This window comes from Bos javanicus, chromosome 10 (genome assembly GCF_032452875.1).
Source record: "Bos javanicus breed banteng chromosome 10, ARS-OSU_banteng_1.0, whole genome shotgun sequence".
NCBI lineage: Eukaryota > Metazoa > Chordata > Mammalia > Artiodactyla > Bovidae > Bos > Bos javanicus.
The window spans coordinates 51000889-51015777 of NC_083877.1; the positions used below are offsets into that span (position 1 = coordinate 51000889).

At 33.8% G+C, this 14889-nt stretch overlaps 1 protein-coding gene across 2 annotated transcripts in view; it reads right to left on the minus strand.

The window, feature by feature from the left end:
* Positions 1-14889, minus strand: part of MINDY2 (MINDY lysine 48 deubiquitinase 2) — an 85569-nt gene that overhangs the window by 31066 nt on the left and 39614 nt on the right. The window contains exons 5-6 of one of the 2 annotated variants that reach the window (XM_061431154.1): positions 7637-7739; positions 1228-1370 (exon numbers count right to left, since the gene is read on the minus strand). The exons of the other annotated variant lie outside the window; for it this stretch is intronic. Coding sequence (XP_061287138.1) covers positions 1228-1370; positions 7637-7739 — 246 coding nt within the window. The remainder of the gene's footprint in view (positions 1-1227; positions 1371-7636; positions 7740-14889) is intronic. 2 annotated transcript variants of the gene reach the window in all.

A 14889-nucleotide genomic window follows, 5' to 3' on the forward strand; every position in this document is an offset into this window, starting at 1 on the left:
AACTGTATCCTAGGCAGTTCTAGTATACAGTCTGGGTTGAGAACCACTGGTTTAAGGAGAAAAGAAGTAGCTTACCGAAGAGTTAGTATTTGAAATGCTTCTTAAACAATAGGTGAAAACTGGATAGGCAAAAACGGGTGAGAATGGGGGCTTCCTTGGTGGTTCAGTTGTAAAGAATCAACCTGTAAATGCAGGGCCATGGATTTGATCCGTGGTTTGGGAAGATCCTACATGCTGTGGAGCAACTTAAGCCCATGCACCACAACTACTGAGATGGCGCTCTGGAGCCTGTGCTCAGCAGCAAGAGAAGGCACTGCCATGAGAAGCCTGAGCACCACAACCAGAGAGTAGCCCCTGCTCGCTGTAACTAAAGAAGGCCCATGTGCAGCAACAAAGACTCAGGACAGCTAAAATAGAAATAAACAAAGTACTGAATCTTTAAAAAATCAATAAATCTTCTAAAGAAAAGAGGGGTGAGAATGTAAACAAAGGGATTAACGAGTAAGAAATGGCAATAAAAGTGCATAAATGGGAAAACATAAAGTGTATAAGGGGATGAAGGGTTATTAATGAGTAGACAGATCATTATGGCTGAAGCAAAGTGTTGGCACAAGGGGACAGTAGAAAATATCTTGCATTTTTATCCTCTAGGAACTGTGTTCTACTGAACATTTTTGCTATATTATTGACATGATCAGAGCAATATTCGGCACAGAAGTCTAGAGATAAGTTGATAAACTCCTGAATTAAGTGGCAGCTCTAAAAATGGAACAGCTGAAGAGATAACAAGAGGGATGAATCAGTAAGTTTTTTTTGGCAAAGCCATAAATGGCACAATAAAAAGAATTTAAAGTCACACTGATAACTATAATAATAGAAAACACTATCATGCAAACAAATCTTGATTCTTTCCTCTAAAGTCCTTTAGATCTCAAATGTAAATATCCATCATCAGCAGTCATCCTAGTTCTATCTCTAGGGTTTATCTTCTTTTTCCTTAGAAAGAAAATACATACATTTTAATGCAATAATCTGTGCAAAGGGAATTGAGACCTACATAAATACAAAAAACTGATTTCCACTCTAAAGAATTAATAATTACCTTGTAATTTGATGGTTAAAGAATATCATGCTAATTTTTTTTTTTTTATTTTGAAGCAGATCATAAGACACCTCTAAATCAAGCTCCTTTAGTTCAGAATAACAATAGCTATTTCTATATCATACCTTGTATTTGGTCATGGTGCTAAAATGATTATTCCGAAAGAAAACACAAAGTTCTCCTTCCTGAACCGTTGAAGTTAGTTCACATAATCCATGGTATGTCAGTTGATTGGCTGTGTTATTTAGAAACTGCTCAGCTACAAAGCCTAGGAACCAATGCATAATATTAAATGGAAGAATAATTTCAAAATTTAAAAGTTTTTCTATTTACACTGTGTTCCAAGTATGAAGAAAGGCCAATGAAAATAAGACTTTTCTATTATAGCATGATGGTGCCAAACTGGAGATTCTTCTTTCTTATTCTGCTATGGAAGATGTATCTGACATTTCCAGGCTAAAGAAATAATTATCTGAAATTCTTTTTATTAATAAATGCATTTACTTATACCACACCTACTTTTGCAAAGAATTTCAATAAAAGAAAGAGACACAATAAAATTAAAACCCAATATAACAAATGAGAAGGCAAGGGTTAGCAATTTAAAAAGTGGGTAGGAGCAAAAGTTGTGTGTTAACAACCACTTCCCCAAAGGACAGGTGTTTAGAAATTAAAAGCAGCTTCAAGAAATTGAGTTGCTTAAGATTTTGACAAAGATTTCAGATAATTTTCAATTCACAAACTGTTCAATTCTTGCCTTAAAACTAAAAGTAGGCATAAAACCTAACAGAAAACAGTGGGGTAACCAATGACATTTTTATCCTATTCTTCAACATATGCCACTCATTATATAGATATATTAAGATCAGAAATAGAAATAATCTCTTTTCTTTTCAAACATAATGAAATACAAAGAAGCTTTCTGGGGTTTAGTTTAAAAGATATGTATGTACAGTTGATCCTCATTATTCACATGGGTTCATATCTGCAAATTTGTCTATCTAAAATTTATAACTCCAAAAATAAATACTTATTGCATCCCTAAGTATGTACAAAATATCAAAAAAATTGAGTTACCCAATATGCACATTCCCCACTGAAGACAAAATAAGCAACACTATGCCTTCTTGTTTCAGCTCTCATACTGTGAAGAAGTGTCATTTTCATGTTCTATTTAATGCCACACTTTTCACATTTTGTGAAATTTTTGTGCTTTTTGGGGTGATTTTTAATGTGTAAAATGGTTCCTAAGTATAATGTTGAAGTTAGTGTTCCTAAGCACACAAAGGTTGTGATGTGCCTTATGAAGACAATACATATTTTTTACAGCTTCGGTCAGGCAAGAGTTACAAGGCTGTTGGCTATGAGTTTAATGTTTATGAGTCAACAGAGGTGTCTCTAAACAGAAACACACACAAAAAACAAGGTTATCTCTTGACAAGCTGATGAAAATGTGACCAGAAGCTCACAGCTACCTAATCTTCTGTTTTGTTTGAGAGTAGTGGTTTGGTATTGGCTAATTCAGTGTTCACAGCAACTTTACAGGACATAACTTTCAGTAATAATGAAAGTCAATTGTATAAATATTTTAAAAGCCTGTATTTCTCTCTTTCCTTCTTTTTCTTCCTTTCTTCTTTGCTCCCTTTCTTTAAAAAGGAATGGAGAAAAAAAAAATGCTCTAAAAAGTTTTATAAGTGAGCAGGGAAGTGCAGATACTGGGAGTAAAGATGAATCTGTGTTAAGAAACTGACACCTCAACAAAAAATTGAAAAAAAAGTTGGTAGAAACTTGGTAGGGCCAGAGGCAGCTGTATAATATAGGTTTATTCCACTCCCTTATCATCCCTTACTTTTATTTACTTTTTAGAATTTTGAGTTAAGTTTTATTTGGGGCAAAATGAGGACTGCAGCCCAAGAGACAGCACCTCAGATAGCTCTGAGTGACTGGTCCAAAGAGCTAGTGGAGGAAGGTAATAATATTTTGGTGAAGGGGGAGTTCAATGCAATCAAGCACTCATTTTACAAAAGGTTTTCTGCTAGTCACAAGGAGCTGATGTCACCATGAAGGGATTTAGTGCTTTTCTAGATATGAGGAGATGCAAAGATTGGGATCATGAAATCATTCCTGAAAATATCTTACTATCTGAAGACCTGTTACACCAGTTTCCCTGGAGCACAGAGTGCCTCACTCTCCACAATGAATTCCCTTCAGGGAGTGTCAAAGGTCAGCAGCTGCAGCAGCACAGACAGATGGCAAATGCCCTTGTTGTTGTTCTTCACTTGCTGGCAAATGCTCTCAGCAAGTGCCAATTTGTAGTTGACAGGCAAGTGTCAATTTATAGTTGACAGGGCCCGTCCCTCATTTTCAGCGTCAAACCATAGCACTTCCAGCTACAAACCAGTTGTAAAAAGTAATCAATATACCATGCTATTCCAAGGAATTGGTAAGGTAGGAGGGGAAGTGCAAAAAGTTATACAGAAAGCCACAGCCAAAGGAAACTTATAGCACATCTGCAACTTCTTGGGTTTTATACATTTAGAAATAAGATTCCCCTTAATTATTATCATTACTTTGCTAAGTACTAAGTTACTGAGTGAAACGTATTAGTCATATACTAAAGCACTTACTATTATCTAACATTTATAATGCAAGTATATATCTCTGAGAAGTACCATTGCTGTTAGAATATCCATGTAATTAAACACTTCTTTCAGAAAGATGTTTCTAAATGTCCCTTCCATTACCACACTCACACAACATCCTCTCTATAAAACCATTTCAAAAAGATACAAAAATTCAGTGGAGCTATAGCACAACATTACTTTCATATATGAAATTCCAAAATTTAACCCTAGAATAGTCTTTCTCAGCTATTTGTTTCTAGCGATCAGGACATGGATTTAGAGAGAAGAAGCAATTTGCTTAAGGACATAAAACTAGTTATGGCAAGGTGAAGACTGGAACTTAACTGGTATTAAGTTAAAAAATTTACTGCATTATAAATGCAAATTTATTGCATTATAAATGTAAACTGAACTTTATTTCTCCCTGAACCACAGAGCATAGCTTAATTTAGATTTAGATAAATGTTTCCTAATTCTTCTACCAACTTATAAACAGTGACATATTCAAAAGCTTAATCTAGTTTTAACTTTTCATAGCTAAACAAATTATGGAGTTTCAAAGCATAATATCAGCGATTATTTATTAATTACAAATGGCAAAAGGCATCTTTTCAATAAAAAAATCTGGTAAATATCACCTTAATTAAATTTGAACATCACCAACAATGGGATAGTCAGACATGATGTGCCACTCGATTTGAGGCACTAGGAAAGACACAATGTCACCTATGTGGTAACCCCACTGAAAATATTTAACACAAGTCTACTTAGGAGGAAACAATCAAATGAATCAAAATTGAGGACTATTTTATAAAACAATTAGGCTGGATTATAAAGAAAATTAAATACCACAAAAGACCAAAAAGAAAAATAGATAGAGATCTGTTCTAAATTACAGGAGACTAAGTTGGTATGATAATTAAATGATACCTGATTGAAGCCTATATTGAAAAATCTTAAAAGTTATAAGGGGCATTATTGGGATAACTGGGGAATTTTGAAAATAAATAGTAAGTTAGATACTGGTAGTGTATCAATGCTAAATTTCCTGAGATAACTGTATTGTGATTACAGAGGAACATTCTCTGTTCTTAGAAGACAAATACTGGGGAGCTAATGGATAGTTTTATAATATTTGCAATTAATTATTACATGATTTAGGAAAGAAATTGTGTGTGTGTGTGAATACAGAAAGAAAGTAAAACTTGAATATATTAGTAATTTGTGAATTTAGATGAAACATATATATGTATGTACATATGCACATATTCATTGTGCTCTTCCAACTTCATGGGTTGGAGTTTTTTCAAAATGAAAGAGAAAGAAAAACAAAAGGAAATCAATATTATTTAATCAAAAATAATATGAACTCAAACTATAACCTTCAGTGTTTATGGCACATAATAAGGGCTCAATAGGTACTTGGCTAAGTGAATATGCTAGAAAAATTTCCTTTAAGCTTTTTTTTTTTTTTTTTAATCTAGAAACAGTTGTTAAAGAAATTATTCCTGAGAGAGCACCTGGAATTAATGACAAACTCTGTGGAGTTTGGCAGCTAGTACTGAGTTAGTTTTTTCCTTGCTGATTTTTGCTGCCATGCTACAACCCATCATTATAACTTGAATCAAAAAAATATTAACATCCAAAAGAGGCAGCAAATAACAAATATTCTATGTACACGAAAAGTTCTGAACTTTTACTTACGAGATACTGCTATCAGAAGAAAACAAATATTTTCCAAAAGAAGTTGAAAGAATGTCTAATTCTATTTGACCAATCACTAAATAATATTTCTTTTTCATCAAAAAAGAATGATAGTAAAAGCATTTCTTGTATTCTGCATCTTATGGAAATGAAACTTTTGAATTAAAAAAAAATAAGCAGTTACCATCTAAGGCCCAAGTTCACTAATTTTTAATACAGGATTAGAAATAATAAAACATTTTGGGATAATTTATGATTCAGAAGGAAAGTTACAGTTGTAAGGCTAAATAGAAAAAGAAAGCAGACTTCTTCAGCTGAATAACATACCCAAGAAAATATGGTGAAGAAAATGGAAAAAAGCTAACTGCTACATTAAATAAGTAAAAAGGTCCATCGTGGTCTTTCATTTCATTACTGATGTTATAGTGCCTTTATACATGCAGCCATTGGGATTGAATACTTATTTCAATCAGACTACATATTTGTAATTTCTTATAAACAAAAAACTAGTTGAGCTTTTTAATTGTACTGAATTCCATATACAATTTTTCTTTGAAATGGAAATCTGATAAGCACAATTTCACCATTACAAAATTTATATATCAAGGAATTAATCAGGTTGGTATATATTACCTGGAAATTCTGTACTGCTAAAGAGGAAGATTCCTTCTTATTTTTACCAAGATGTTCTTCTCAAGTTATCAATATTATACAAATTAGCTACCTTTTTCAATATCCCAGAAATCAATGCTAGAGAAATAATAATATTGAATAGTTGTAAAACCACTTTAGTGATGAAGGACTGTTTTTCAGTTGCTGTTCATTCTGCAAGTGTAATAAGTGGTACCCATGTTACAGTGCAGCCTCATTTGGTGAAAATGCCATTAATAGTGTTTCCTATAGTTTCTTACCTCATAAATATATTCATCCAAATATTACTTATTGGCTATCATTGTATCTGTTAACACTTTCTAGATCCAATTGTTCTCTCAATTATTATTGAATAACATACTGAAAGTTACTGAGAAAGTAGGAATCCACAGAGAGATAATTTCTTTGTAGCCTGCTTTCTAAGAATATTTACAGAGCATGGATAAAGAATGGAATCTTCTAGTGAGTGGAATTTTGTTAACTAAGGGAAGACATTTTTTGTGACAACTTTTCTTGCTCCTCTCTCCCCTAAAATTTAAACTTTGCTGCCTTAGGCTGTAGTGAAAGAGGTGTCACACAAATCAATCATCAATATCCCTGAATATTTATGCCTAGATAATTTAGCAATAATTAGTTGGGTTCTTATTAACCAATATAGTTTGAGATTCACTTACATATCTTCTTTCATATGTTGTTAGGTACTCTTGTAGTCACTTGGCTTTAATTTTTTAACATGTAGTGATTATAATAGATTTTTATTATACTTCATGTGAAAGAACTGTGTCTGAGACAGAAAGATGAAGCTTATCACCTACTTTTCACTATTTCTCTTTCTTCTGTTAATCCTTCAACCCGAGAATAGGAGACTTAGTATTTGTGTATATTTATGAAAAACTGAAGTGGGTGTTGGGGAAATTATACCAAATGCTATGGTTCCTGACAGCATTTTGGTTTCAAATCTGCTCTTCCCTTCAATGACTGGAACACAGTTTTTAAAAAAGAAAAAAGAAATCACTTCTATATTGATGAATTTAACAATACTTACTTTTAGTTAAGAATTAGGAAAACTGATGATCAAAAGTGTACTCTGATCCAGAACAGAACTTTAACATACTATATTGTACTGAAATATAAGGCAGAGCTCTACCAAAATGAACATGAGTACCATAACACACATCTCACTCAGTCAACTAAAGTGTTCAGGATGAATTATAAAGTTCCCTCAGTACTCCCAAATATTAACCCTTTTTTAAAAGAGCAATTATCAGTAACCCCTGGCAATTGGCCATATCAAAGATAGCCAAGTGATTCCAAAGACTTTTATTAGAATCCAGGCCTGATTTTACAAGGCAAGTAAAAAGCGTTCTAGAAAAAACCTTTCACTGGCACCTTTATGAATAATTACTTCTCTTTTTTAAATAATTACTTCTTTTAATTCCCACAGGTAGCATCACTTTTATTTTTAGAAGTTGTATTTAAGACATTTAAAAGATATTAAATTATAAGACAAGTTATTCTGCCAAGAATAAATCAGGTATTAGCAGCACTCACCCACCTTCACTAACCAGCTCACTATTTTCTGACTGCTTACAAGAGATGATCTTCTCCACTAGCTGGTTGTAGCTGCAGTTACCAACAGCTTTTACAATGTCATCAATCTAGAAAACAAATGACTGTCTCACTAATCATGATAAAGTTATTATAAAAACAGTTACAAAAAAACTTACATCACTCTTGAGAGTTTTATTCTAATACAATACTAAATTAAAAAATATTACTGATGAAAAAAAATCATCACTAAAATCAACACCCAACAGTTTTCAAATTTGTTTATAGCTCACTATAGCATAGTATGAAAAATACTGCTTAGCTATATTTCAATTATGCAAAAAATTATAAAATGGAATTATTATATACAACTTTATTTCTAAAGATTGTAAAGATGTATTTAAGTGATTAAAATTTTAAAAGTAATCTATTTCAGGAAGAGAATTAAGAAAATCTCATTTTTTTTAATTGAAAAAACAAATGTTTTGTATTTAAAGCAAGGCAAATCTAAAAGATGTTAATTTATGGGTTAATAAGGCTTTCCCATTTTATTACTTAGTTCCTAGCAAAGTATACTGGAGATACAAGTAAACATAACTAATGTTACTTCCTTAAAGGAAAGTTAATATACATTCTTAAGGGAAAATATTTGCCTCATGATTCTTATTTTGTCTGTGAAGGTACAGCAGAAAAATAAATTCAAAGTTTTAAAGTACAGAACAATAAAACTGGGCATTGCTACTCTCCTTCCATTATACTTTGCTCTGACTACTGAAGAAAAACAGATTTCTGCTGTCTAAACAACTTACTTTGATTTCACTCCCATTCCTAAAATATATTTGTAAGTTATTTACATGTACTTAATTAATATATTAACATAAATTTATATAATGAAATAAAAAATAACAGGGGCAATATTTTCTTTCCATATCCAAATGATCTTCTTGAATATCACCAAGAACCGACAGATTTGCACAAGTAACAGTAAGAATAGTGGTTTTTAAACAGAGAGTGTTTTAAAAAGTTAAAAGATTACGAGACTCAAGTTGTTTTTCAAGTATCTAAGTTTTCATTCCACTGCTGTATCTAAGTTTTCATTCCTTTGCTGTATAGCAAAGTTTGAGAACAACTTCTTTAGGCTATAATTTATTTCCTCTATTTCTGCAAAATTTAAGGGTGGTAAAAGCCTCTTAATCATGCAAGTGTACTAATGGTTGGCTGAAGATAAGTTAATTGAATAAGTTAAAGCAGAGAACTGTGGAAAATGTTATATACATATCTTAAACATCTCACGTTAACTTAAAACACAACTGTATTCACTTGTCAACCTTCTGACGCAGAGCCAAAATAAGGCTGTTTCTTTGAAAGTGGATCTTTTGGCTATGATTCTATATAAACAACACAAGAATATGCCTTCCAGTTTTAATTTATTTAAAATGAAAACCTAGGCCCTTAAGAAGCAGTTTGAGAGTATAATCTCTTTAGATTTTCATTATTTTTTGGAACATCTTTACTAATTACAGCAAATATCTTTAGTATTCAACTTCATTAAGTCTTTCCAAAGTACTGAATTTTCAATCCTAAGAAATCCACAAAAATACACCTAGAATAATACATGATCAATATATAAAAATCAGTTGTACTTCTATAGACTAGTGATGAACAATACAAAGATTTCAACTTTTCATAGGCAGAATCTCTACATTAATTAGTATTTTATCAATTAACTCATTTGGATGTCTTTTATGTACTACTATGTACCAGGTGCTATTAGAGAAACTGAAGACTAAGCAGTGAATAAAATAGATGGTTTAGCAAATATATAATATACTAAGTAATCGTATATAGTGATAAGAAGCTGTTCTTTGTTTTCATTGTACTATAGCATTCCATAGTATGAATATAACAGTTATTCATTCATCTTTTGATGGATATTCAAGTTGCTTTCAGTTTGGGGTGATGACAAATAACACTGCTATGAACGTTCTTTGTACATTTATCCTGTTTCACAAATCTAGATTTTCTCTAGCAAATTTGCCTTGTCAAATTCCCGAGTCTTATCCTCAACTTTACTAGATAACTCCCAACTGCTTTCCAAAGGAGGTAGTCAGTTTATATTATCATTAGCATGCAATGAAAATTCTCTATATTGCATATCTTCTCCAACATTTAGTATTGTCAGACTTCTAAATGTTAGTCATTCTGATGTGTGTATTTTGATTTTAATTTGCATTTCCCTGATGACTAGTTCATATGTTCACTGGTCATTTGGGTATCCATTTTTTGAAGTGTTTCTTCAAGCCTGTTTTGAAGAATTTTAGCTTTGCTAGTCTTCTTTATTATATATTTTCTATTTTAATACTTTTGCTCTTAAGATAGATATATAGCTCATTAATTTTCAGTCTTTTACTATTCCTTAATATATGACTTTTAGGGCTTTAAAAACTGTTTTAGCTAAATCTCACAAATTTTGATAAAGATTTAGCTGCTGTGTAGTTTAAAATACACTTTGTTTCATTATGAGTTTTTGACTCAAACAGTCTCTACTGATTTTCTCTACTGATTTCTAGATTAATTACATTGTGGTCAGAGACTATTTTACATTTTGTTTATTTTAAATCCTTATAAATTTGTTGAAACTTGGCTTTATAACAGCATTAGGTCAAGTTTTATAAATTTCATTAGTACATAAAAAGAATGGATAGTCAGGTTCATAGAAAACAAGGAAAGGCTGAGAAAGCAGCATAGACAAGGGGAGACTATGAAGATACAATGATTAAAATGCAATATAATACCCTGGATTGGATTCTGGAACATAAAAAAAATTAGTGAAAAAATTAGTGAAATGTGAGAACTGTAATATAGTTAATAGTAATGTATCAACATGAAATCTCTACATTTTGACACATGTATTATGGTCATGTAAGAGTAGGAGAAATTGGGTGAAGAATGTATGGGAATTCTGAATACTATCTTTTCAACTTTCCTGTAAACCTAGAATTAGTCAAAAATAAAAAGTTCATTAATTCTTTGAAAAGAATATATGTTTATTAGGTTATCTTTTCTGCTTTTATCAATTATAGTAAAAAGTATTGTAAAAGCTTCCAGTATGACAAATTTATTTCTTCTTATTAAATTCTGCTTTATGTACTTGGAGCTTATGTTATTAGTTGTATACAAATTCTGTTTTCCATTGTTAAAAACTGACCTTTACTCTCTGTGGCGATTCCCACTGAGTTCAAGGAATAGTCAATCAGAGTATTTATTTTCCAGGTGTCTCCAGACACATACACATTTGAAATGATTATATCTTCTTAGCAAATTAAACATTCTGTCAATAGTAATACTTTTTGACTCAAAAGTCTATTCTTTCTGATATTACTATCGGTACATCAGTTTTCTTTAGATTAGCAATGTATGGCATCTCTTTTATCTCTTTTTTATTTGCAATTATTCTGTGTAACTTCAGACTATTTTATATATGTCTCTTGTAACAGCAAATATATATATTTTAACCTCACCTCAGAATCATTGACTTTTAACTAGAGCATTTAGTCCTATTGATATTACAATTATTCATATATTTGAATATATTAAATCTACCGTTCTCTCTTTCCCATCAGCTCTACATTTCTTTACCTCTCCTTTCTTCTTTTTGGATTAAACTTCCCCCTTTTACTAATGCAGAAGTTACGTACTATGTTTTCTATTCTTTTCATGGTTACTCTAAAGGAGCATTATCCATCAGCACATGCTGTAATAATGGAAATATTCTAAATCTTTGTTGCCCAGTAAGAAATCCACTAGTCACAGGTGGCTACTGAGCAATTTAAAGTGTGTCTAGAGAAACTTAGGAAGTAAATATTTAATTAAATTTAACTAGCCATATTTGGCTACCATATTGGACAGAGAAGTTATAAGAACTATAATATCGACCCTTATCATATCAAACTTAGAACTTAATATTCTCTTCTTGATCAATTAATTCTAGGCCTTTAGAAAACTTTACCCTTCTCCCAGCTTATATTATTATTTTTGCATATGCTAATGTTTTTAAACTGTAAAAGATGATATTATTTAATATAATCAACAATGATTTTAATTTATCATGTTATTTTCTCTCCACTCACTCTTCTATCTGGGATAACTTTCTCTCTTTTCAAAATCCTTGTTCAGAATTTCCATAAATAATGGTCTACTGGCAGGAAACTATCTTAATTCAATTAATCAAAAAATGACTTTAGGGACTTCCCCGGTGGTTCAGTGGCTAAGAATGCAACTCAACACAAGGGAGCCCAGGTTAGATCCCTGGTCAGGGAACTAGATCCCATGTGCTGCAATTAAGAGTTCGCATGATGCAACTAAAGATCCCACATCTAAGACTTGGCACAGACAAATAAATAAATAATTTTTTTTTTAAAAAGATGAAGCCAATCTTAAAAATGATTTTATTTCTCTCCATTCTTGAGAGATAATTTTTCTGGGAACAGGAAATAGGCTAGCATTTGCCTTCTTTCAGCACACTGAATGTATGATTTTCACTATCATCTGGCTTCCAATGTTGCATTTAAAGAATTAATTATCAGTAATGGAGAAATACCTTCTCAGTGGCTGAATTAGTGTCCATCTGGGGCAGTGACCGAGAGCGCCAAGCTGCGACTGCGCAGGAGCGACTGAGACAAGCTACCCCACGCCCAAGGTCAGGGGCAGCGGCTGAGAGGAGATACCCCTTGTCCAAGGTAAGGAGCAGCAGCTGCGCTTTGCTGGAGCAGCCGTGAAGAGATACCCCACATCCAAGGTAAGAAAAACCCAAGTTAAGAGGTTAGGTGTTGCGAGAGGGCATTAGAGGGCAGACACTGAAACCATAATCACAGAAAACTAGCCAATCTGATCACACGGACCACAGCCTGTCTAACTCAATGAAACTAAGCCATGCCGTGTGGGGCCACCCAAGACAGTCGGGTCATGGTGGAGAGGTCTGACATAATGTGGTCCACTGGAGAAGGGAATGGCAAACCACTTCAGTATTCTTGCCTTGAGAACCCCATGAACAGTATGAGAAGGCAGAAAGATAGGACACTGAAAGATGAACTCCCCAGGTTGGCAGGTGTCAATATGCTACTGGAGATCAATGGAGAAATAACTCCAGAAAGAAGGAAGGGATGGAGCCAAAGCAAAAACAATACCCAGCTGTGGCTGTGACTGGTGATAGAAGCAAGGTCCGATGCTGTAAAGAGCAATATTGCATAGGAACCTAGAATGTTAGGTCCATGAACCAAGGCAAATTGCAAGTGGTCAAACAGGAGACAGCAAGAGTGAACATCGACATTCTAGGAATCAGGGGACTAAAATGGACTGGAATGGGTGAATTTAACTCAGATGACCATTATATCTACTACTGTGGGCAGGAATCCCTTAGAAGAAATAGAGTAGCCATCATGGTCAACAAAAGAGTCTGAAATGCAGTACCTGGATGCAATCTCAAAAACAACAGAACGATCTCTTTTCGTTTCCAAGGCAAACCATTAATATCACAGTGATCCAAGCCTATGCCCCAACCAGTAATGCTGAAGAAGCTGCACAGTTCTATGAAGACCTACAAGACCTTTTAGAACTAACACCCAAAAAAGATGTCCTTTTCATTACAAGGGACTGGAATGCAAAAGTAGGAAGTCAAGAAACACCTGGAGTAAAAGGCAAATTTGGCCTTGGAGTACGGAATGAAGCAGGGCAAACAAAGGCTAACAGAGTTTTGCCAAGAGAATGCACTGGTCATAGCAAACACCCTCTTCCAACAACACAAGAGAAGACTCTACACATAGACATCACCAGATGGTCAACACCAAAATCAGACTGATTATATTCTTTGCAGCCAAAGATGGAGAAGCTCTATACAGTCAACAAAAACAAGACCAGGAGCTGACTGTGGCTCAGATCATGAACTCCTTATTGCCAAATTCAGACTGAAATTGAAGAAAATGGAGAAAACCACTAGACCAGTCAGGTATGACCTAAATCAAATCCCTTATGATTATACAGTGGAAGTGAGAAATAGATTTAAGGGCCTAGATCTGATAGACAGAGTGCCTGATGAACTATGGACGAAGGTTCATGACATTGTACAGGAGACAGGGATCAAGACCATCCCCATGGAAAAGAAATGCAAAAAAGCAAAATGGCTGTCTGAGGAGGCCTTGCAAATAGCAGTGAAAAGAAGAGAAGCGAAAAGCAAAGGAGAAAAGGAAAGATATTTCCATTCGAATGCAGAGTTCCAAAGAATAGCAAGGAGAGATAAGAAAGCCTTCCTCAGCGATCAATGCAAAGAAATAGAGGAAAACAACAGAATGGGAAAGACTAGAGATCTCTTCAAGAAAATTAAATATACCAAGGGAACATTTCAGGCAAAGATGGGATCGATAAAGGACAGAAATGGTATGGACCTAACAGAAGCAGAAGATATTAAGAACAGGTGGCAAGAATACACAGAAGAACTATAGAAAATAGAGCTTCATGACCCAGATAATCATGATGGTGTGATCACTCACCTAGAGCCAGACATCCTGGAATGTGAAGTCAAGTGGGCCTTAGGAAGCATCACCACGAACAAAGCTAGTGGAGGTGACGGAATTTCAGTTGAGCTATTTCAAATCCTGAAAGATGATGCTGTGAAAGTGATGCACTCAATATGCCAGCAAATTTGGAAAACTCAGCAGTGGCCACAGGACTGGAAAAGGTCAGTTTTCATTCCAATCCCAAAGAAAGGCAATGCCAAAGAATGCTCAAACTACTGCACAATTGCACTCATCTCACACGCTAGTAAAGTAGTACTCAAAATTCTCCAAGCCAGGCTTCAGCAATACATGAACCGTGAACTTCCAGATGTTCAAGCTGTTTTCAGAAAAGGCAGAGGAACCAGAGATGAAATTGCCAACATCCGCTGGATCATGGAAAAAGCCAGAGAGTTCCAGAAAAACATCTATTTCTGCTTTATTGACTATGCCAAAGCCTTTGACTGTGTGGATCACAAGAAACTGTGGAAAATTCTGAAAGAGATGGGAATACCAGACCACCTGACCTCCTGACAGGAAGCACCAGTTAGAACTGGACATGGAACAACAGACTGGTTCCAAATAGGAAAAGGAGTACATCAAGGCTGTATACTGTCACCCTGCTTATTTAACTTATATGCAGAGTACATCATGAGAAATGCTGGGCTGGAGGAAACATAAGCTGGAATCAAGATTTCCAGGAGAAATATCA